The 23,592-nt window shown below is 54.3% G+C and overlaps 1 protein-coding gene across 1 annotated transcript in view; it reads right to left on the reverse strand.

Moving 5' to 3' along the window:
• DLEC1 (DLEC1 cilia and flagella associated protein) overlaps positions 1-23,592 on the reverse strand; it is a 52,771-nt gene that overhangs the window by 2,873 nt on the left and 26,306 nt on the right. Inside the window, exons 11-32 of the mRNA XM_049766449.1 lie at positions 21,249-21,339; positions 20,547-20,709; positions 19,538-19,730; positions 18,876-18,934; positions 17,878-18,046; positions 17,301-17,394; positions 16,989-17,119; positions 16,727-16,885; positions 15,030-15,169; positions 8,804-8,957; positions 8,159-8,269; positions 6,954-7,084; positions 6,359-6,550; positions 5,123-5,193; positions 4,707-4,858; positions 3,201-3,319; positions 2,874-2,944; positions 1,555-1,943; positions 1,356-1,481; positions 1,174-1,268; positions 578-662; positions 286-462 (exon numbers count right to left, since the gene is read on the reverse strand). Of these exons, the coding sequence (XP_049622406.1) occupies positions 286-462; positions 578-662; positions 1,174-1,268; positions 1,356-1,481; positions 1,555-1,943; positions 2,874-2,944; positions 3,201-3,319; positions 4,707-4,858; positions 5,123-5,193; positions 6,359-6,550; positions 6,954-7,084; positions 8,159-8,269; positions 8,804-8,957; positions 15,030-15,169; positions 16,727-16,885; positions 16,989-17,119; positions 17,301-17,394; positions 17,878-18,046; positions 18,876-18,934; positions 19,538-19,730; positions 20,547-20,709; positions 21,249-21,339 (3,072 nt within the window). The remainder of the gene's footprint in view (positions 1-285; positions 463-577; positions 663-1,173; positions 1,269-1,355; positions 1,482-1,554; positions 1,944-2,873; positions 2,945-3,200; positions 3,320-4,706; positions 4,859-5,122; positions 5,194-6,358; positions 6,551-6,953; positions 7,085-8,158; positions 8,270-8,803; positions 8,958-15,029; positions 15,170-16,726; positions 16,886-16,988; positions 17,120-17,300; positions 17,395-17,877; positions 18,047-18,875; positions 18,935-19,537; positions 19,731-20,546; positions 20,710-21,248; positions 21,340-23,592) is intronic.

Genomic DNA, 23,592 nt, shown 5'->3' on the forward strand with positions numbered 1-23,592 from the left:
GCCTGTGTGTCTCAGAGGACAGCCAGCCCCAAGCTGTTAGGATGCCAGGCCCTGAGATAGGGAGAGGGCCCGGATGTCATATGTCAGGTCCAACAGGGCCTCCATGGAACAGGCAGCCTAACGGGTAGGGAAGGGGTGTCTGTGCCCTGGTAGTACCTTGGATTGAGCCTGACAAGAGAGGCGCGAGGGTCACGGACAACTGACAGGCTGAGGCCCACCTGCAGACATGTTTGTGATTTTGAAATGATTTTAAATTTGAATAAAATAGAAAAAAATGAGACTGACCAGCATGTTCTCCCATGGGCTGAGCTCCAGCCACCCCTGTGCCAAGGTCCTGTGGCTGTGTTCCGCCTTCCCTTGAGAAACCGAGAAGGGTTTGGACACCTCAAGGCGGAAGTGGTGCGGAATCTCCGAGGTGTTCGCCAGCTTCAGGCGCTGCACGGTCACCAGCTCGCTCAGCATCTGGGGGGCCACAGAGGTGGGGACGCTGAGTGTCTTGGGGTTAAGGCAAGAGGAGGTGTCCAAAGGACACTTGGGGTACGGCTGGGCTGGGACGTGGGGAATTCAGAGCACTCACTTCAGAGGAGGGCCCCTCAGGGAGGAGGTCGCTGGCTGGCTGCCAGAACTCCACGCCGTCACCATAGTCCAGTTCAACACTTAGCCTGGTCGAGACAGGAGCGCAGGCAGGTGGGTCCTTGGGGCTCCCAGCTGCCCTCCTCCCTCCAGCCCTGTCCCTGAATCCTTTTATATTTTTTCAGTATTTTTCTATTTTTTTGGCTTTTGGGTCACACCCGGCACTGCTCAGGGGCCACTCCTGGCTCTACACTCAGAAATCACCCCTGGCAGGCTCAGGGGACCATATGGGATGCTGGGATTCGAACCACCATCCTTCTGCATGCAAGGCAAACAACTTACTTCCATGCTATCTCTCCAGACCTATATTTTTCAATTTTTAAACTTTATTGATTGGTCTTTGGGCCATGCCTGGCAGTGCTCAGGGGCCTCTCCTGGCTCTGCACTAAGAAATCGCCCTGGCAGGCTCAGGGGACCATATGGGATGCTGGAGATCGAATTGGGTTCCTCCTGAGTCGACCACATGCAAGGTAAACACCCTACTGCTACGCCATCTCTCTGGCCCACCTGAATCCTGCCTGGACCAGCAGCCAGACTCACCAAGCAGGTCTCACGAAGCTGTGCAGGTCCAGCCTCAGGGGCTCCACGGAAAAGTCCTGCAGTCGCCGCCATCTCCCAGGGAACTCCCTTTCCTCCTGTCCAGAACAGGCATAGGGGGTTCTCGAGCTGGACAGGGGACAGCTGGGCCCAGGGAGAAGCAGTGTCACCTCCAAGCAGCTCACCTCTTTGTCCAAGCTCATGAAGCCCAGAGCATAGCCACAACACTCCAGCTTCTGTGGGTGCTTGGAGTCAAGGACCACAGGGGTGAAGGAGATGTAGATGGTGCTAGAACCGCCAGCCGGGAGCACCTGGCGTGGAGAGAGCAGCCTCAGCACCATCCTAGGCCCCTGCTTGGGAGGCAGCCCTCTGCCCCCGACTCACCATCTGCAGGGGGCTGATGTGGTAGGGAGAGTCGCAGGGCAGCCCTTCATGCTCCTGCAGGACCACTGAGACAACCTCCATTGCGGAGCTGTCGTTGCCGTCCTTGAATTGCCATTGAGAAGATGCTGAGGCTGCCCGGCACCCACCGCCACCTCCGGGCCTGCCGACCCACCCGCCTGAGGCCCAACGCACAGGCTCGACGTCCTGGGAGTTGCTGGACACTACAGAGAGAGCTGAGGACGCGGACACACTGCTCTCGGGGCTCTCACGTGGAACTTCACTCCCAGCGTGGTCTTGCAGCGGGAAAGGGGGACCATGAAATACCAGCAGGTCCAGCAGATGGTCCTCCCGACTATCTGGGGTGAAGGTCCGCCAGTCCAGTCGGATGTCTGGAGATAAGAAAGGAGGCAATGAGGGTCTCTGGCCTCCATTACCTCGCAAGCCGTCGGAGGCTGCCTGCTCCCCGACTGACACAGGGGCCCCAGCTTTCTTGCTGAGGCCACGTCCAGGTGCTCTCGAGGAATCCCCTTGCCCTGCAGACCACAGAGGAGACTCCCTCTCCTCACACTCCTTTCTCGCTCCCTCCAGACACTCTGCGTCCTGCCCAAGTGGCCTCCCCTTTGGGCCCAGTATTTTGGGGTCTGTGGCCTAATCTCCATACCTGGAAAGCCCAGTCCAGGGGGAGCAGAACTGATCCCTGTGGACCCCACTGGAAAAGGAACCCAACTTTCTGACTGTCCACAAATTGTCTGCCCCTGGCTGTAGCGTCATCTTTTCTCCCAGTCTCCACACCCGTTTCCCCAGGTCAGGCCTTTTGCTCTCCCCCCACTGACCTCCTGCTGTCTCCCTGACAGCTGGCCAGCACTCCACTCTCACCCAGAAGCACCCCCAAGTTAGAAGTGCCTGAAGTCCTGCTCTACCCTCCATAGCTGTCTGGACCAATCCTGCCTCCTTTTCCCCACCTCCCCAACTGTCACCCCAATTCCTGCCTTCCCTGGAAGCTCCGCAGGCAGCCTTGCCCTTACAGGTGAGCCAGGGCCCTCCTGCCAGTTCCCAGCACACGCTTCCCTGTGGCCATTGCGAGCTCAGTCCACACCGTGATGCAACCTCAGCGGAGACCCCTTGCCTCACCCCTTCTTTCCACGTAGCTCCCGGAGTGCAGCTCAGGCACTGAGAAAGGCACTCACAGCAGATCTTGTCCCTTTGAGGACAGGGCTGTGGCTACCCAGGGCTAGGCCAGTTCTGCCCTTTGGGGGCTCCTTGGGATCCCAGATGCTAAAGGACCACCCAACCCAGCCTTATTTCCCACAGCGGCTCACCACAGGGGCTGGTGTTGCTGAGGCGAAGGATCCGTGTCACCGTGTTTCCCCCAGATACCTGGGTGCCGAACCTGGTGGCAGCAGGTGAGGTTCAGAGGTCCCCAGCCACCAGCGCCTCCCAGGCAGGGCCGTGGCAGAGATCCAAGTGTGGGTGTTGGCTCAGACAGGGAGCAGGACCCTCAATGATCTTTGGCCCCAGTCGGTGCTGCCCACCCTTAGGGCTGCATTACTCCTACCCAGGCCTCGGGAATGGCCCCACAGCCCCCACCTAGGGCTGCCCTGTGCTCAAGAGGGCCAGCAGGGAGCAGAGACAGGCTGGGCTGAGACCTGATGAAGGGCTCCTTCTGCAGCTGCCCACCAGTGTAGCAGTTGATCCTCTGCGAGCTGACGGGGCAGCCCACCACCACCAAGTGGACTGGGATCACCACAGGCACCAGCTCACCCACCTGCAAACAAGAGTCTTCAGCCATTCTTGTCGGTGACGGCTGCCATGCTCTCAGAGTCACTGTTTCCTCTGTGCCTGGCCTCCCCCATCCTCCAGGTAACACAGGGGCTCCACAGCCTGCTCCTAGCTGGACTTATGCCTGGCACTCACCTATTACCCCAAAAGCCCGTCCCAACCTCCCTGCCATCCTGGCCCTTTCTACTCCCTATCGGCCCCTGCACACAACTTCTGTTCTAGCTGCCTTTGGCCTCTTATTGCTCCATTGGCCAAATTCCACCTTCTTTTTGGTCTTCAGTCAGGGCCACTGCTGGCGGTTCTCTGGGGCCATGCAGAGCTTGCGACTTGGGGCCTCATACATGCTAGGTATGTGCTCTGCCATGTCAACTGTATTTCCAGTCTACATTTCTTAAATTTTTTTATATAAAATATTTATTTAAGTGTCATGATTACAAGTAGATTGTAGTTGGGTTTTAGTCATAAACAGAACACCCCTCTTCACCAGGGCAACATTCGGCAATATTCAGGGATTACTCCTGACTCTGAGCTCAGAAATTACGCCTGGCAGGTTTAGGGGGCCATCTGGGGTGCTGGGGATTGAACCCAGGGCAGCCGCGTGCAAGGCAAACACCCTCTCCACTGTGCTATCACTCCAGCCCCATGTGTGTTACTTTTTTTTTTGAGAAGATGCATAACCGGTAACACTCAGGGGTTACTCCTGGCGATGCTCAGAAATTGCTCCTGGCTTGGGGGACCATATGGGATGCCAGGGGATCGAACCGCAGTCTCTCCTAGGCTAAGGCAGGCAAGGCCTTACAGCTTGAGCCACCACTCCAGTCCCCATGTGTGTGACTCTTACCCCTAATCATATTTAGAACAAAACTTACCACAGCTAACTTATCAGGACAAATTATTCCTGAAGTTCTATGAAACGACTTAACAGCAGAGGGTAACGTGCCCACATTCAGAAGGTAACGTAGCCACTTTCCCACCCTTCACTGGCGTTCCTGACTGGCATAGGCTGTGAGCCTGGCCTTGCTGCTTCATGCCAGTGACAGGCATAGTGGTACCAATATGCGCTGATGAGTGGCCAATGAGCAGAGCAATGAGAAAGCGGGCAACCCAGGGTCTAGGTCAGGATGTGTCTGTGCCCTGGTGTGGGCTGACAGGCCCTCTGATCCCTTGGCCCTGCCCATGGTGGTCCCAGGCTGCTCCGCATGTTCAAAGGGAAGGAAGTTCTGGGCATGAGGACTTCCTCTGCCTGTGCCCAGGTCCCAGGGGGTGCTACAGAAGCTGAAAGTATTCCTCATCTTCCAGCCTGAGGACAGAGGGGAGGTGGAGCTGGCTCATGGCCTGGCACCCTAGACTGGCACCCGCCTTCCTGGCCTTACCGTGCAGGTGAGGTTGTCCCAATACTCGCCCCACATGTTTGCACAGGCTGTGAGGTGGATGCTGAGCTGCTGGTGGGCGCCCAACACGCCGTGAGATGTGTGGGGAAAGAAGGCGACTCCTTTCCCGTGAGACAACATGGCTTCCATGAAATCTGGGGACAGGGAGGGAAACAGGGCTGAGAACAGGCCACCACCTGGAGTCAGGCTCCAGGCCCTCGTGGGAACTTTCTCTGCTGAATTTCCCCCTCACCCCGTCCCTGTCAGACCCAAACCCTGGACAAGCTCCTCATCCCAGGATGACCTGAGGGGGGGGGGGGTCTCTGGTCCTGTCCCTTCTTTGGTGGCCACCACAGGACTATATCAATTATGTAAAATCCTGCTTTGGCCATGGCTCCACTTGGCCCCTAGGAACTTACCCAGAGACTCTTGCTTTTCCAAGAGTGTGTGGATCCGGGGCATCTTCAGCAGAGTAGGAGGCATGTCAGGGCTTTACAAGGGCGGGGGGTCAGAAACAGTACTGAATTAATTACTGAAAGCAAACAGAGGAGAACCCACCCTAGGCTCTTCCCTGGACCTGTTCCCCAACCCCAGACCAGCAGCATCCACAGCACACAGGAGGAGGCGGAAAGACGGGGTCTTCTTGGCTTCCTTCTCTGGTCCTGGCTCCCTCTGCACCCTGGTACACGGCTCCCACAGCCTCCACCCCAAAATGCAGGGGACACCCAGGGATGGCATCCCAAGGAAGTAGCAGATTGGGGCCAGAGGGATAGCACAGCAGTGGTGCGTTTGCATTGCATGCAGCCAACCTGGGATGAACCCATATGGTCCCCCGAGCCTGCCAGGAGCGATTTTTGAGCACAAAGCCAGGAGTAACCCAGTAACCCCTGAGTGCCATAGGGTGTGGCCCCAAAACAAAACAGAAATTAAGAAAGATGCAGAGCCTCTAGGCTCTGTGCTCTGCCAAGTCCTGGATGGGAAACCAGCGGAACTCCCCATCTCCTGGGCATCTGCTGCTAAAGATCCTAACACCCAGTCAGTGGGCAGAGAGCCTGAACTTTCGTATAAAGCAACCATTGATGCCTACGGCCTCCAGACTTGCAGCAGCTTTGCAACCTGCTCCTCTGCCCGATGCTTCCATATTCTGGGAAAATGCTAGTGTTTCCAGTGGAAACACCCTCCCCCTCCCCTTTTGGCTTTGCAAGGCACCCGCATTCCTCCCAGTGTCTCTTTGAGTGAGTTCGAGCTGAGTGCGACCTCCAGTGATATGCCCACCTCCAGTGAGACTTGAGCAGGAGGGCCCAGGCTGCAACCCTGCCTAGAGCAGAGACTTCCCTCCTCTCCTCCCATGGTGCTGTCCCCAACTGGGCTCTACCAATGCCACCTCTGCCCACATGGGCTCTCCGCCGCAGCGGCTTCCCCTGCGAGCATGGGCCTGACGCTGCCTGCTTTTGAGGAGCCCTCTTCCCCACACCTCATGGGCCAGGCTGAAAAGCAAAGTGGAGTCTCTCCTCTTCCACTGGGAGCTGGCAGGAGTCTCCTCCCTCCATGTTCCCTGGATGCCTCTTCACACTGGGGAACTACTGCGCTCCCAGCCACGCCACAAACTGAACACTGGACATCTCCCCCACACCCTTCCAAGACACCAGGCTTACACAGTGTGTTTTTGCCTCAGGACATCTGGGGGGCTCTCAAAGTATTCGAAGTGCAGTGAAAACGTGGTCTGGATAGGCGACTGATTGGTCAGGACAAGCTGGCGATCCACAAAGGTCCTCAGGGGCACTGCCGAGCCAAAGTCCAGGCGGAGCGCCTCTGAGTAGCCCGCCCATGAATCTGTGATGGAGACACTGGCCCAGGGCCGGGGTTCGGGGGTCACAAGCCCTTCTGGGCCCAGCCAGAGCTGCCGAGGATCCAGGGTTCCTCCACACTTTCTGTCCTACCCATCACCCAGGCCCAGGAGGGCCTTGAACTCTCCTGGACATCCCTCGCCATAGAAACCAGCCTGCTTCACTGGGGTGACCTCCCCGGCAGCGGTGCCCAGGGTTCAGAGTAGTGTGGAACCCCCAACTGCCTGACTTCTGCCGGGTGTCCGTTTTGTGTGAGGAAAGTGACAGTGGCTCAGCTGACCCATCCGGCTGCAGGCCACAGATGGGAAAGGATTCGCCCGCTGGCTTGTACAGAGGCGGGAGCGGCCACTCTTGGCCATGGGGCAGGCTGGAAGCAAGGTCATTGCCCTCGTCCCCAGCTCACCTGCTTTCAGAGTCCTCTGCCAAGACGGTGATGGTCACCTGCAGCCCCTGGGGCTTCCCAGAAATGCCCAGAACGAGTGGTTTCTCCATGCCAGACACATGGCAAGGAAGGGCCAGGTCGGTCAGCTCTACCTACAAGAGAGCCGGTCCTGGGGCATGTGGACACAGGCATGCTCCAGAGTGGGGTCTTGGGCAAAGGACCCCCGAGAACTCCCCCCACCAGGAGGCAACGTCAGCCTCTGAGCAAGCCTGTGGAAGGACCACCTTGTTGCTGTAGGGGACCACCTGGGACAGTCTGTCAGCCTACAACCTGTCTCTAGGAAGTCTGGCCCTTCTTGGGCCCCCTGGCTGGGAGGTCTCCAGGCGGGCCTCTGGAGAAGCAGCCATCATGGAAACTAACCCCTTTTATTTATTTATTTATTTATTTATTTATTTATTTATTTATTTATTTATTTATTTTTGGTTTTTCGGGCCACACCTGTTTGATGCTCAGGGGTTACTCCTGGCTAAGCGCTCAGAAATTGCCCCTGGCTTGGGGGGACCATATGGGACGCCGGGGGATCGAACCGCAGTCGTGATCTTTCCTTGGCTAGCGCTTGCAAGGTAGACACCTTACCTCTAACCCCTTGGAGCAGAAGGAAGCTCTCTGCAGGCTTTGGCCCAGCAGGGCTTGTGACCCCCAAACCTAGCTGAGCCAGGGGAGGAAGCTTGTACTGCCCACTCGCCAGTGAGGCCCTGGGGCCTGGGTCTGAATGGAGAAGCTTTCTCTTCCACAGAGGGCACAGAGCCAGCAGCTGGGTCAGAACGAGGCTGCTCTGCCCTTGAGCAAGCAGCAAGCAGCCCTGCTACTCCTGGAGAACAGAGAGACCTGGTGTTCCAGAACTGCCCTACAGCCTGGTACTGGCTGGCCTGCCTGCCTGCCTGCCTGCCATGAGCAGCCGTGGCACAACTGTTCTGGGAAAACTGCACAGGGGACCCACTCATGGCTGGCAGAAATGCCCTAGGAAGGACTAAGGTCGCCAACCAAGGTCAGACCTGGCCTGTGGGGCTCAGGGTGCATGTGCTGGCCTTTTCCTTGTGTCCCTAGAAGCAGATCCAGGCAGGAACCTGCTCTCCTCCACCAGGAAATGGAGTGGAGACTGGGGCGAGCATCCCCGTCCAAGTCCATCACGCAGGACCTGAGTCTCTTCTGTGCCCCTGACCCACCTGCGTGAGAGCAGTCAGCTCGAGCTGGAGCAGGCGCTCCTCACTGGGGTTCAGCGTGCCCTGGCTGGGGCAGACTTTGACTATGCAGAAGCTCGCTTGGTGCCCGAGGAGCTGATGGAGAAGAAGTGGTCCAGTGGCTGGTGCTGGGATCCCGGCAAAACCGGGGGCCCAGACAGCACTCAGTGCTGCCACCACGTGCTCTGCTGTAAGCTGGCAGATGGACGGACTGGGCAGGACTGACATCAGTTCCCCAATGACTCAGAGGCTCCCTCCCTCGCCCCTCCCCTCAGTAGCCCTCAGCCCAGAGTGGGCTCTTGTACTAAACCAGATGCCTGGTGGTGGCAGGGACTGTGGGCATGGACAGAATGGACAGAGGGCAGCAGCGTCAGACACATGGGCCATGGACCTGCCACCTAACACAGAGAGCGTCAGTCACAGGACAGGGCCACACCTGGGCTTCCTAGAAACTTCTGGAAAGGAACTGAAATTTCCTAAGGACAGGGCAAGGCAAAGCCAGACCAGGCACATTGCTTCTTTAGGAGAGACAAGCAGGTGGGGGTGGAAGAGGTGGAAATTTGGTCTGGGGCCCTTGGGGTGCAGCGTTCTTCTCTGAAGGGCTCTGGACCCGAACTCGGGCTCCCTCACCTTGCCCCAGTGGAACTGTGTGGGCAGGACTGTCCCATTGATGAGGGTCACGGTGACCTCTGCGGGCACGCCCACATACAGGTCATGCATCTCTACATGGCTGCTGTGCAGGTACACGTGGGGCTCCTGAACTTCAGCATACACAGGCAGGTAGCTGGCACGCAGGGATGAAAAGGCATGAGAGCAGAGAAGCAAACCTGTCCCTATCTGGCAGTAATATCAATAATAGCAGAAATTCCAAGAAATCTGTATTTCAGAACCCGACGAAACTCAGACGTTTAGTCAAAACTGACGTATAGGGACTGAAGCAATAGTATATTGGATGGGGCTACACGGCAGTAGGGCATTTGCCTTGCATGTGGCTGACCCAGGATGGACCCAGGTTCGATTCCCAGCATCCCATATGGCCCACTAAGCCTGCCAGGAGCCATTTCTGAGTGTAGAGTCAGGAGTAACTCCTGAGCAATGCTGGGTGTGGCCCAACCTCTCCCCGCCAATAGTACACTGGGTACAAGGCATTTGCCTTGCATGCAGCTGAGCTGGGTTAGATCCCCAAGATCCCATATGTCTCACTGTCATGCCAGTGCTCAGGCTGATAACCATGCAGGGCTCAGAGGCAGCAAGTCCACAGCCTGAGATCCTCGGCTGTGGCCGGCAAGATGCCAGGATTTAGAGGACCTTACGTATGCCAGCGTTATGCTCCATCCCTTCTGTTTGGACTTTTCTCCCACTTCGTCTGATTTTCATCCTTCGTTTTCGCTTTTGTTATGGCGCCACACCCGCGGGTGCTCAGGGGTTACTCTTGGCTCTGCACTCAGGAATCACTTGGGTGGGCTTACGGGACCATCTGGTACTCCAGGAATAGAACTCAGGTGACCATACTAGGCAGAAGCTCTACCTGCTGTACTATCTCACTTTGGCCCTTCTCTATTATAGTTTTCTATTTTGAATCTTGCTGATTTCTGCTTTGAAATGTCTTGTTCCACGTTTCTGCCTTAAGGGGGCTTGTGCTCTTTCTTTTCTAGATGCTTGAGGTTGATACCTAGAGAACTGAAAGTTGAGAATGTTCTGTTTGTTTGTTTGTTTGCTGACCCCTGACACAACACAGTCAGCTACTCAATCTCTAGTGCACTCTGGCAGCAGAAGTAGAGCAGCCAAGGGACAGAAAATAAGGAGAAATAGGACTGCGGGGACGTGTGTTCTACATTTTCACATGTAAAAGTATAAAACTTAAGGAAGAAACTGAGTAAATCTTTGTGATGTTAGACTAGGAAATGATTTATTAGACAGGACATGGGGCCGGAGAGATAGCATGAAGGTAGGGTGTTTGCCTTGCATGCAGAAGGATAGTGGTTCGAATCCTGGGATCCCATATGGTCCCCCAAGCCTGCCAGGAACAATTTCTGAGCGTAGAGCCAGGAGTAACCCCTGAGCACTGCCAGGTGTGACCCAAAAACCAAAAATAAAAAAAATAAAAAAAGAGAAAAAAAAAAGACAGGACACCAAAATCATAGGCAATAAAAGACAAAAATAGATAAATTGGCCTTCATTAAAACTTGAAAATTTTGTTGTTGTTGTTTTTTTCTTGGGTCACACTCAGAGTGCTCAGGAATTACTCCTGGCTCTGCGCTCAGAAATCGCTCCTGGGGGGCCGGGAAGGTGGCGCTAGAGGTAAGGTGTCTGCCTTGCAAGCGCTAGCGTAGGACGGACCACGGTTCGATCCCCGGTGTTCCATATGGTCCCCCCAAGCCAGGGGTGATTTTTTAAAGAAAAAAAAAAAAAAGAAATCGCTCCTGGCAGGCTCAGGGGACCATATGGGATGCCGGGATTCGAACCACCGACATTCTGCATGCAAGGCAAACGCCTTACCTCCATGCTATCTTTCCGGCACCAAAACTTGAAACTTTTTGGAATGTTACATAGCTGTAAAGAATGATACAATCATGCAATTCATTGCAACATAGATGGAACTGGAAGATATTATGTTAAAAGAAGTAAGCCAGAAGAAGAAGGATAAATACATAGTTACGTCACTTATATATGGTATTTAGAAAAATACTGCAGGAGGAATGTAGTGGTTATAATCAGGGCTGTCTAGAAAAATCTTGGCCCCAAATTATTGTGAGGAGAAGGCAAGAAATATAGTGGAGGGGGAAAAGACAGGAGTGAAATAATGGGGACAGGGGTCAGATACACTGGCAGTGTTACGGAAAATATAGACTCAGCAACAATAAAATCATGAGACCCAAACTTAAAATGGTGCCTGTTCTGATGGCAGTCTGGGGCAGGGGACAGGGACAGGATGAATTATGGAACATTGATGGAGGGCGATTGACAATGGTGCTGGGATTGGTACTGAAACACTGTATGTCTAAAACTTAAGTATGAATAACTTCGTAAGTCTCAATGCTTTACATTTTTTAAAAATGGAAAAAAATTTATTTGGATTTTGGGCCACACCTGGCGGCACTCAGGTTACTACTGACTCTGAGCTCAGAAATCACTCCTGGCAGGTTCAGGGGACCTTATGGAATGCTGGGGATTGAACCGGATGAGCCACATGCAAGGCAAATGCCCTACTGCTGTGCTATCGCTCTGGCCCATGGAAAAAAATTTATAAAGAAAATGTTTGAGGGGCCCAGAGAGATAGCACAGCGGCGTTTGCCTTGCAAGCAGCCGATCCAGGACCAAAGATGGTTGGTTCGAATCCCGGTGTCCCATAGGGTCCCCCGTGCCTGCCAGGAGCTATTTCTGAGCAGACAGCCAGGAGTAACCCCTGAGCACCGCCGGATGTGGCCCAAAAACCAAAAAAAAAAAAAAAAAAAAAAAAAGAAAAGAAAAGAAAAGAAAATGTTTGAGCCGGAGCACAATAATACAGTGGACAGGGTGTTTACCTTGCATACAGCAGCCCATCCACTTCCAATTCCTGGTACCACATATAATTTCCTGAGCACCACCAGGAGTGATCCCTGATTGCAGAGCCAGGAGTAAGCTCTGAACACTGCTGGTAGAGCCCCCAAACCAAACTAAACTAAAATTTCAAACTTGTGTTTCAAAATATTCTATTTAAAAACATGGAAAAGAAAAAAAAATTGGAGGGGCCGAAGAGAGAGTATGGAAGTAAGGCATTTGCCTATCATGCAGAAGATCATTGGTTCAAATCCCGGCATCCCATCTGGTTCCCCGTGCCTGCCAGGAGTGATTTCTGAGCATGAAGCCAGGAGTAATCACTGAGCACAGCCAGGTGTGACCCAAAAACCAAAAAAAAAAAGAAGGAAGGAAGGAAGGAAGGAAGGAAGGAAGGAAGGAAGGAAGGAAGGAAGGAAGGAAGGAAGGAAGGAAGGAAGGAAGGAAGGAAGGAAGGAAGGAAGGAAGGAAGGAAGGAAGAAGGAAGGAAAGAAGGAAGGAAGGAAGGAAGGAAGGAAGGAAGGAAGGAAGGAAGGAAGGAAGGAAGGAAGGAAGGAAGGAAGGAAGGAAGGAAGGAAGGAAGGAAGAAAAGAAAAAAATTGGAAAGGCTTTCTAGAGGTTATGATGAATGCCTTGCCTGCAGTTTACCCTGGTTCTGTAACTGACTTTACATGGTCTGGAGCTCTGAGGAGGCCTTAAACACCAGCTGGGTAGCCAGAATCCCCCAGCCAGGCTGGCAGAGCACCACTGGAGGGAGCCCACTGGGCCTCCTGAGCACTGATGCTCTCTCCACTGTTGAACTATCACTCTAAAACTAGAAAAAAAGAAACAAAAAGGAAAGCAGATTCTATGAATGGGAAATGCTTGAAAATACTATTTAGAATATTATATCAAATACATGTCAAAAATAGAAAAAACTTATAGTCTGGAATTGGTAGGACATTTGCCTGGTAGGTGGCTGGCTGACTCAGGTCAATTCCCAGGCACCCCATATGGTCCCCTGACCACCGCCAGGAATGATCCCTGAGCAGTCATGAGTAACCCCTGGTCACTGCTGGGTGTGACTCAACCCCCCAAACAAGACTTTCCTTACTTAAAAAAAATCTCAATGGGGCCCGGAGAGATAGCACAGCGGCGTTTGCCTTGCAAGCAGCTGATCCAGGACCTAAGGTGGTTGGTTCAAATCCCGGTGTCCCGTAGGGTCCCCCATGCCTGCCAGGAGCTATTTCTTTTTTTTTTTTTTGGTTTTTGGGCCACACCCAGTAACGCTCAGGGGTTACTCCTGGCTATGTGCTCAGAAGTTGCTCCTGGCTTGGGGGACCATATGGGACACCGGGGGATCGAACCGCGGTCCGTCCAAGGTTAGCGCAGGCAAGGCAGGCACCTTACCTTTAGCGCCACCGCCCGGCCCCCAGGAGCTATTTCTGAGCAGACAGCCAGGAGGAATCCCTGAGCACCACCGGGTGTGGCCCCAAAACCAAAAAAAAAAAAAAAAAAAGTATAAATGTCCAAGTGAGAGTGGGCCAGCAGTCAGTCCCACATTGTTGGCGGAAGTCCTAAGTCTGTTATAGGGTGATTCAAGAGTCTCTAGAAACGTATAAAATGGCCAGTCAAGGGCTTGTTTATGTTTTTGGGCCATACCAAGCCATGCTCAGGGCTTATTTCTGACTCTACACTCAGGAATCCCTCCTGGTAGAGCTCAGGGGATCATGTATAATGCCAGAGAATTAAACCCAGGTTGGGCACCTGCAAGGCAAATGTATTACCCACTATACTCTCCAGTCCCTCAAATGATTTATTTTTTTAAATAGGGAAATATAAAAAAGCAAGCAGAATGATCATAAAACATATGGTAAAATGTATATACAGTATAGGGCTGTGTACCTCTCTCTCTTTTCTCTTCTCTCTCTCTCTCTCTCTCTCTCTCTCTCTCTCTCTCTCTCTCTCTCTCTCACACACACACACACACACACACACACACAAAGTTAAGGAGCCCCAAGCCAACATAAGAACAGTACATCAGGGCTGAAAATAATACAAAGTGGTAGAAGACATACCTTGATGCTCGAAGCTCTAAGTTTGATCCCCGGCACTGCACAGTGCACAGTCCCCCACACCCCAGCACCCCTGAGCCCAAGCACTCAACACCAGACCCATAGTGCCTGATCAGTATATCTGGAGTTGTGGGTCCCTAAGCCCTGTTGAGAGACACCCCAGTGCCCCCCAAAGGAAAAGATCAATATGCTTCAAACTAATGTGGGCACAAACAGGAAGAAGTGGATGAACTCATATTTGCAAGGATTTGAGAATCATTTTTGTTTTAGGGGTATTTTTTCGTTTTGGGGTCATGCCTGGTGATGCTCAGGGGTTACTTCTGACTATGTGTTCAGAAATCACTCCTGGCTTTGGGGGACCATATGGGTTGCCAGGGATTGAACCTAGGTCCATTGTGGGTCAGCCACATGCAAGGCAAATGCCCTATCACTGTGCTATCGCTCCGGCCTGGATTTGAGAATTATCAAAGGGGAGTGATGGGCCTTGAGACTCATCAGAGGACTGTATTTTTATAGCGACAAGGAGAAGGGAGGGAGGGAGCACCCATCAACAGCCTTTGAGACTCCAGATGGCAAAGGAAGTCAATCAGTCAGACTCTTACAGTGAGGACAGTGGGCTCTGGGGATGTGTACGTATGAGATTCACATAACACAGACTTTTACGAAACTTGAGATCATAGACCTAAAACACATACAGTTGTGTAAACAAATGCCATTTCAAAACAAAGATTTAGGGCCCGGAGAGATAGCACAGCGTTGTTTGCCTTGCAAGCAGCCGATCCAAGACCTAAGGTGGTTGGTTCGAATCCCGATGTCCCATAGGGTCCCCCGTGCCTGCCAGGAGCTATTTCTGAGCAGACAGCCAGGAGGGACCCCTGAGCACCGCCGGGTGTGGCCCAAAAACCAAAAAACAACAAAGATTCACTCAAAGGCTCTGTGTTCATTCCCCCCCCCCCCCCCGGCTGCTGACTGGGACAATCACCTGACTACAGATGTCCTCCCTCCCAGTTCTCAGCACTTGTGTCTCCCTGGGAATCAAGCAAGGGTGTGTGAACTCCTCCTGCTGTGGCCAGGAAGCAGGCCAAGCGCTTGTTCAAGCCCCGTCACTGCACACCTGTGACTACACCTGCAGGCCAGCCAACTAACCACCAGGAGCCATCGACTCCCATGTGGTCTCCAAATTGTGCGGCCTGGCCCCATGGGCTGATGATGGCTTTACAGCAGGGCCACACATCCCTGGTGAGAGGAAGCCTCTCGGTTCTTACCTCCAGGCCCCATTGGCCACCTCCAGCTCCAGGATGGTCTCCAGCCGCTGGCAGCTCAACGCCGCCAAGGTGACCTGCACGCAGCAGTCCCCCAGAGGTGGCAACTGCCCGCAGCAGGGCTCGATGCAGAAAGGAGACGCCTGTTGGGAGGACACTCGGAAAAGGACCAGGGTGGAGCTAGAGCAACAGCACAGCAGTAGGCATTTGCAAGTTTGATCCCCAGCGTCCCATATGGTCTCCCAAGGAGTGATTTCTGAGCACAGAGCCAGGAGTATCTCCCAAGTGTCACTGGGTTTGGTCCAAAAACCAAAAGGGGTAAAAAAAAAGGACCAGGGTACTTTCCCTCCCTCCAACCCGAAGCTGGCTGGCCCTCCAACTTTCAAAGAGCCACGGAAGATATAGAAGGAAGCAGGTGGAAAGAATTACCCAAGTGGATTCAGGGGAACAAAGCTGAGGAGTAGGGTACCTTCCTGGGGACAAATGCTGGAGCTCCCCATATGGTCTGCCTGCCCCCTTCAGCAGGCACTGAGATAAAAAGTGGCCAGGAGCATGAGTAAGACTCAGGCGTTGTGGGCCCGGAGAGATAGCATAGCGGCGTTTGCCTTGCAAGCAGCCAATGCAGGACCTAAGGTGGTTGGTTCGAATCCTGGTGTCCCATATGTTCCCCCGTGCCTGCCAGGAGCTATTTCTGAGCAGACAGCCAGGAGGAACCCCTGAGCACCGCCGGGTGTGGTCCAAAAACCCAAAAAAAAAAAATAAAGACTCATCCCTGGCACTGCATGGTCCCTTGAGCACTGCTTGAATGTGACCCCCCCCCCAAAACAAACAAAAAATAAAAAAAAAAATAAAAGTGAAGCAAGCAGCTTCCAAGTAAAGCCAGCTTCCCCAGAGAGGGGAAGGAAAAGGTTTCTGTGTGCTACAGTCTCCTCTCCAGCAGGGGCTAGAATGTGGGGCCTTAGGATGTGTTGTCTGGGCCTGGCATTCTGACTCTCTGACTCTTAACAAATGTCAAATGTTCACGTTTTGTTTTTGTTTTGACATCACACCCGGCGACACTCAGGGGTTACTCCTGGCTCTGTGCTCAGAAATCGCTCCTGGCAGGCTTGAGACATTATATGGGATGCTGGGGATCAAACCTGGGTCCATCCCAGGTTGGCTGTGTGCAAGACAAATATCCAACCGCTGTGCTATCACTCTGACTCCCACGAGTATAGCTCTGATGCACAGACAGGGAAGGGTGCAGGCAAGACACCCCCCTCCACCCCTCGAAGCAGTAGGAAGGCAGACCTGGTCTGCCCACATTGTGAGTTCCACATTGTGGCCACAGCCAAGCGTGCGCCGGTGGAGGTGAGGGCAGGTACTGGCAGCCCTGCCACATGTGGTTGTGTTGAAATGGTGCCACCAAAGCAGGAGAGAAGCCTGGTCCTGCATCTGGTTCTGGCGCCCTCTGGTGACAGGGACTCAGCTCAAGGGATCCCCACCCTGGACCCTTGGGGGCCCTCTCTCTGGAGCTTTAGCTGCTTTCTCTAAACTTCCCTCCCTGCTGCAGAGGGAGAGCCCCCCAAGGGGGGCCCCCTTCTCCTCCAGCAGAATTGCCTGTGAGGACAGTCAGGCCAAAGCCACCGTCAGCCTCAGTGGCCTGTAGGCACCAGCACAGGTCCCAGGGTCCTGAGAGCCAGGAAGGAGCCCCAACTCACGGCCTCGCCCCTCTCCTCCAGGCAGTGGGCGCTCTCCCGCAGCTGCCACGCGGCAGGGAGCTGGCTGAGGTTCTGCACTCGCAGGATGCTGCTGACCCTCTGTCCCAGGCGCAGCAGACCCAGCTTCAGGGCCGGGGTGTCCAGGACGAGTGTCGGTCCCTGGGGCACGTGGGGGCCTGTTACCGGCGGCCAGTGGGCTGGGGCCTTCGCCGCCGCCACTGGCCACCTTGGGCCTGCCCCTCGCCACCCTGCCCAGCAGCACCTTGAAGGTTGCCTCGACGTGCAGCATCACAGGCCACGCAGAGTCTTTGATGTCACACGGCAGGGCCACGATCATGGGGCCAGGGGCAGCCCCGGTGAAGTTCAGCTCGAAATGCTCCACCTCGTTGGGCTCTGGAGAAAGGACGAAGAAGTGAGAAGCGGAGGAAGAGAAAGCATGGCCGATGTCCCTCTGCGGTGGCCTGTGCCGAGGGGAGCTGGTGAGGACAGCACGCAGCCAGTCTCCCCAGCACAGGGGAGCTGGTGAGGACGGCACGCAGCGCAAACCCGCCCTATCGCAGCCAGTCTTCCCCACCTATGGTCCCTGTGCAGGGCTCCACCTCCACAATGTGGCAGTCAGAGATCTTCCCCCAGACGTAGCTGATGGGCGACTTGCTGTGGTTCCACATCTGAAAGACACCCCGCAGCGTTCCTGAGCTCCTGCATGGCTGTCGGTCAGTGGCAGCTCCCACAAGGCCCCCTGCCCATCCGTGGATCACCCCACTCTGCATGCTTTGGGGGGCCTGTCCTGTCACAGACCCAGGGCCACCAGAAAGGGCAGCTGGACACAGCCTGTCTTCAGAGATGCCAGGAAGCTGCCTAGATGGAACCCTGCTGTGCCCCTTCCTCCCCCAACTCAGGCTCAGGGTCCTGGGCAGGACAGTCAGTCAAGATTGCACTCACCTTTTTTGGTTGGTTGGTTGGTTGATTGATTGGTTGGTTTTTGGGTCCCACCCGTCAGCGCTCAGGGGTTACTCCTGGCTTTACGCTCAGAAATCGCTCCTGGCAGGCTCGGGGACCATATGGGATGCCGGGATTCAAACCATCAACCTTCAGCATGCAAGGCAAATGTCTTACCTCCATGCTATCTCTCTGGCCCCAACTGCACTCACCTTAAAGTCCCTCTTCACGGTGGCACCGATATAGCTCTCCCCAGGGACGATGATGGCGTAGGGTTCCAGCAGTGCCTGGAATGGCTCCACGGTTCCTTTCACCTCCACCTCCAGGATGATCATGTCTTCTGACGAGTAGGACGTGTCCTTGGAGCTGCTGGTATCTGAGCTGAACATTTGCCCCCCCCCCGAGTGAGAAGCCAGGAGGGAGCCTGGCCCTGGTGTTGTGTCCAGATCTTGGCTTATTGTGAAAAGTGCTGCCCGCCAGCTCCCCACTCTCACCCCAGGGGCAGTGGCCCCTGCCTGACGCAGCCATGACTGCCTGTGGCTAGGACAGCAGGACAAAAGCCCAGGTCTCAGGCAGGGGTACCCATCCTCCTACCCTCCTGAGGCCATGGAGCCTGAGGTCCCTCTAGGCTGGGATGTCACTGAGGCGGACCAGTGCCCTGTACCTATGCTGCCAGTACATTTAGAGGAAGGTCTAGAAGTTTCTGGGCTGGGCTGGAAGGGTGATGGAGTGGGGTGTGTGTGGGGTGATCAGAAGCCTCCACCCTGAGCCTGGAGCACCTGTGTGGTCCAAGGGCTGCTTCCCCTCTGCTGAGCCCACTCTATAAACATTCTTTTTTATTTATTTTTGGTTTTGTTTGCTTGTTTTCTGACCACACCTGGTCCCGCTTAGGGGTTACTCCTGGCTCTGCACTCAGAAATCGCTCCTGGAAGACTCAGGTGACCATATGATTGCCAGTAATCCAACCAGGGTCTGTCCCAGGTCATGCACATCCCAGGGTATGCAAGGCGTGCAACGCAAATGCCCTCCTGCTGTGCTATCACTCTGACCCCAAATTTTTAAAATTACTCTTAATTAATTTCTATTTATTTATTTACACACATATATTTATTTTTTTGGGTGATGAGCCCACTCTAGACTCCGCCCCTCCCCCATCCAGGCCTGCTGGGGTTCTGCATGTTTGATCCCCCAGGGCCACCGTCCTGCTCACCTGACAGGCTCTGGTATCTCCTCAAGCACCAGATGGAGCACGCTGTGGAACGGCCTGAGCTGCAATTGAGACAGTGCTGGTGAGTCTGGCAGGCAGGAAGCCCTCAGGAACTCCCGCTCAATGGTAGCACCCTCCCCAAGTCCCCCAAACACACACACAAGTGGGCTGGAGCAGAACCTGCTGGCCAGGACAGCAGAGCCAGCCAGGACTGATGCCTCAGGCAGCTGGACAGGAGGACCCGGGAAGGATCCTTACGTTCCAACTCTGCCCACTACACAGCCCAAGCTCCACCCTCCCGAAACAGATGAGAGGCAGCGGTCAGGTGAGGACAGGTGAGTCATGCCTCTCCCTGCCCATGACACAGGTGCTAGGCTGACTCGCCTCCCCTCGGAACCCTCCCCCCACATCGCCCTCTTAGGGGATGGATGTGGGCTGGGCCAGGGACAGTGGAGCTTCTCACAGCAGCATCTGGGAAACCATCTGAATAAGAAAATGAGCCCAGAATACAGCTGTGGGGGAGTGGGGGGGGGGGCAGGCAAAGTCACTGTCTTGTCCTACACACCCCACATCAGCTGCTCTGAGCTTGTGGGAGGAGTGGGAGGGGAGCCAGAGAACAACATGGGGAGAGAAGAAACACCACAGAATCCCTCAGGACCTCTGACCTCACGAGGTGCAAAGGTTAGGATGAACTCATGGTCCTTGTGGGCGCAGAAGACGCCCCTGTGGGGCGTGATGGAGAACGCCGTGTCCCTGTCGGCAATGAATTTGATGGAGGCTGGGTCGTAGGCTTTCCCTGGCAGCAGCGCCTGCAGGTTGGGCTTCAGGATCTGCCAGTGGAACGGCAGCTTCACGTGCCTGGGGACAACATGGGACAAGTGCGGCAAGCACTGTTCTGCCAGGCTGGGCCCTTCCACCCCAGGCCTGACTGGGCCTAGGCATGGGAAGTGACTGCGGGGTCCTTCCTATATGGAAACCGGGGGTTCGGGGTATGGATCCAGTGGTGGCAGCTCAGGAGTCCAGGTCGGAGCTAGGGGACAACACATCGACTAGGATACTTGTACTCCATGCTTACAACTGAGGGCACCCAACAGATGTCCCATCCCCTAGAGATTAGGGAAGCTGTCCCAGCAGGGAATTGTCCCCTGCCCTCCACTCTACCTCAGGCCCCCCAGATGGTCCTGTCCAGGAAGAGACGGGGCCCCTGACCACCCAGATCAGCAGGGACAAGTGTATACAGGGGGAGGGCAGCTGATACCGCCATCATGGCTCAGGTGACAGCATCTGGGAAGGTCTGGGTTCACCAAACTGTCTGCTTGTGAGGTGACCTGGAGTCTGCCAGGGCTGGGGTGAGTGCTCAGGATGTCGGGAGGTCAAGGGCAGTGAGAACAGAGCCTGTGTGCTGAAGCCAGACTAAGGCCATAGGGTCTGAAAAACTGCTTCTGGCCAAGGGTGGACCAGCTGTGTCCAGTACAAGTCTGGACAGGACCTCGTGGCTACTGAAAGGAAGAAAGTCTGATGCTGCACTCAGGGCTCACACTTCATTCCCAACAGTGACAGAGCAAGCGGCTACTTGTACGGACAATGTGAGTCTGGAACCTTCTTTCCAGGGCCCTAGGAGGGAGCCTCCTTCCTCCCAGGGGAGCACCCGGGGGTAGCACAGAGGCGACTCACGTAGCGTTTCTAATAATCAGCTGCTTTCTGGACTTGGACCAAAGGTTTATGGGCTCAAAGCGTATGAAGTGCTGGGCTGTTAGGTCTGTGAGCTCCCCTGGTTCCGGCTGGCTTTTGACTCCAGAGATAGAGACGAGCTCCAAAGCAACCAGCTGCCCGACTCCTGCCCATGGAGGTCAGGGAAGCCAAGTCACGGGGGCCAGAGTCAGGACTGGGTGGCTCAAGATGGTTCCCTCCCATTCCTGCTTCCACATGTGACTGGTCTGGGTCTTGACCTCCAGAAATGTACAGGAGGGGAATGAAATAGTGACACAGATTCCTGTCCCGTATCTTCAAAGAGGGCATAGAGTGAAACTCAGGAGCTGGCTGGGAGGAGGGTGATGGGTGGAGGGAGGAAGGAAGGCAAGAGAGCTGAGTAGGAATTGCTTCCAACCCTCAGGAGCCCAGAGCGCCTCTGGCAGCTGCCATGGAAGCCATGGCAGACCGAGGGACGTCTCCTGGGCTCTGTGCTGAAGGCCAGGTTGGCTATCTCCAAGGTCCGCTCAGAGCAAGGGCCCTAACAGACCACACTGCAGGCCCTCGACACTGTCTCTGGCCTCGAGGGGGAGCTGCTGAGTCCCTGCAGCTGCGCCTGCAGTCTACTCACCCTGCATGGCCTCCCCTCCCCTCCTCCACCCCCCTCCCCCATATGCATCAGCCCACCTGAGATCACCAGGTCCTTGACTTGACAATTGTCACACACCACAAGAAAGGTCCGCTCAACCAGTCCGGGGCTTGTGGGGAAGAAGATGATCTGGGGGAGAAAAGGGCAGCTTCTAGCCCCATCTTCCATCCCTTTCTCCTCAAGCAGGACCCCCAGCCTGCCATCTCCACCCCTCCTTACAACTAAGGCCAGCAGGGGAGCATGTAGAAAGAATCAAAGGTTCACAGAGGTCCAGAATGCCAATAACTCTTTTTTTTTTTTTTTTTGGTTTTTGGGCCACACCCGGTAACGCTCAGGGGTTACTCCTGGCTATGCGCTCAGAAGTCGCTCCTGGCTTGGGGGACCATATGGGACACCGGGGGATCAAACTGCGGTCCATCCAAGGCTAGCGCAGGCAAAGCAGGCACCTTACCTCTTGCGCCACCGCCCGGCCCCGCCAATAACTCTTAATGGACCACTTGTTTAATCTTCTTCAGCATCAACAAGGTAAGTGAAAAGTGCTTAGAAGAACAATTTCTGGGGCTGACGAGAGTATGGTGGAGATGCATGACCCCAGCATCCCATCCCATAGGGTTCCCTGAGTCTGCCAGGAGTAACCTTGGGCATCATCAATGTGCACCCCTTCCCCCCAAATAAGAAACCTGTCTCACTCTTCACACTGGCCAGCCATACAAAGGCAGCTCTCTTTAGGCACTGACTTTCTGCCCCGATTTCCTTCCTTCGAGGAATCATGAAGGGCAGGTTGGGACTTGGCTAAAAGGGGCGGCAGAGTGGCATCGCTATGCAGATGGTCAAGAGTTGATTTGGTTGGGTAATATACCTAAGTAACAAATTATTCTGTTCTTGTGCATGATTTTATTTTATTTTTTGTTTGGGGGCCACATCCAGCAGTGCTCAGGAGTTACTCCTTGCTCTGCACTCAGAAATTGCTCCTGGCAGGGCCCGGAGAGATAGCAGAGCGGCGTTTGCCTTGCAAGCAGCCGATCCAGGACCAAAGGTGGTTGGTTTGAATCCCGGTGTCCCATATGGTCCCCCGTGCCTGCCAGGAGCTATTTCTGAGCAGACAGCCAGGAGTCACCCCTGAGCAACGCCGGGTGTGGCCCAAAATCCAAAAAAAAAAAAAAATTGCTCCTGGCAGGCTCAGGAGACCATATGGAATGCCAGGGATTGAATCCAGGTCAGTCCCAGGTTAGTTGTGTGCAAGGCAAATGCCTTATCACTGTGCTATTGCTCCAGGCCTTGTGCTTGATAAAAAATTATAATAATAAGATTTTTTTTAATGATGAAATTACACTGTATTGGTAGGGGTGTAAGGAGGAAATAGGCACTTTGCTACCAGAAGTATAATGGTACAATCCAACAGGGAGGAGCAGGATTTTGACATCATTATTATATTTTAGGGGGTCACACCCTGTGGCGCTCAGGGGTTACTCCTGGCTCTGTGCTCAGAAATTGCTCCTGGCAGGCTTGGGGATGGTATGGAATGCTGGGGATCAAACCTGGGTCTGTTCCAGATTGGCTATGTGCAAGACAAATGCTCCATTGCTGTGCTATCGCTCTGGTCCCTGACATTATTTGTAATACTGAGATCAGAGTCAGCAACTGACTGTGACTCAAGGTCTGATCCTGCAGCGACATCAGACCTGAGCACAATGACTGTGGGGAGTGATTTGTTGAAATGGCCAGAGATTGGAAACACATGGGTGCCCATCGAGAAGGGACCACAGGAGAGGTCCCCATTTTTGTTCATTCACCCAGTGGAAGAGTACAAAGATGTGAAGATAAGAGCTGGGGGCCTGGAGCAATAGTACAGTAGGTAGAGTGTTGCTTTCACATAACAGTCTGGATTCAATTCCTGGCATGTCACATGGTCCCCGAACACCTCCAGGAGCAATTTCTGAGTGCAGAGTCAGGATTAAGCCCTGAGCATCACTGGGTGTGGGGCCCACCCCCCTCCAAAAAAGACAGATGGCCACTACCCAGGAAAGGAGTGGAAACATGGAGAAGGCCTGAGTGGAGGGAAGGGACGGAAACGGAAACACATGAAAGAATCATCCGTCCAAGCAGCTTCTGTGGGGATCTGGTTCATGGAAGTGCCTACAGGACAACTGCTTGGGAAGCTAGTGGCCTCGGAGTGCCAGGAAAGTGGGGAAGGGGGCATTTCACTAATTGTCTAGTTGCTTTTCCTCAAAATTTCATCATGTGAATTCCTTTGTTTTTCCTCTTCACCTCATGTGTGTTGTGTGTGTAACATGTATATGCACACACAAACATGCATGTGGCCAGGTACAGAGAGCTCAGGACAGAAAAGCTTTCTGTCTAAGGTGAACCATGGGTCAGAGG

The sequence above is a fragment of the Suncus etruscus genome, chromosome 20, assembly GCF_024139225.1.
Source record: "Suncus etruscus isolate mSunEtr1 chromosome 20, mSunEtr1.pri.cur, whole genome shotgun sequence".
Lineage (NCBI taxonomy): Eukaryota > Metazoa > Chordata > Mammalia > Eulipotyphla > Soricidae > Suncus > Suncus etruscus.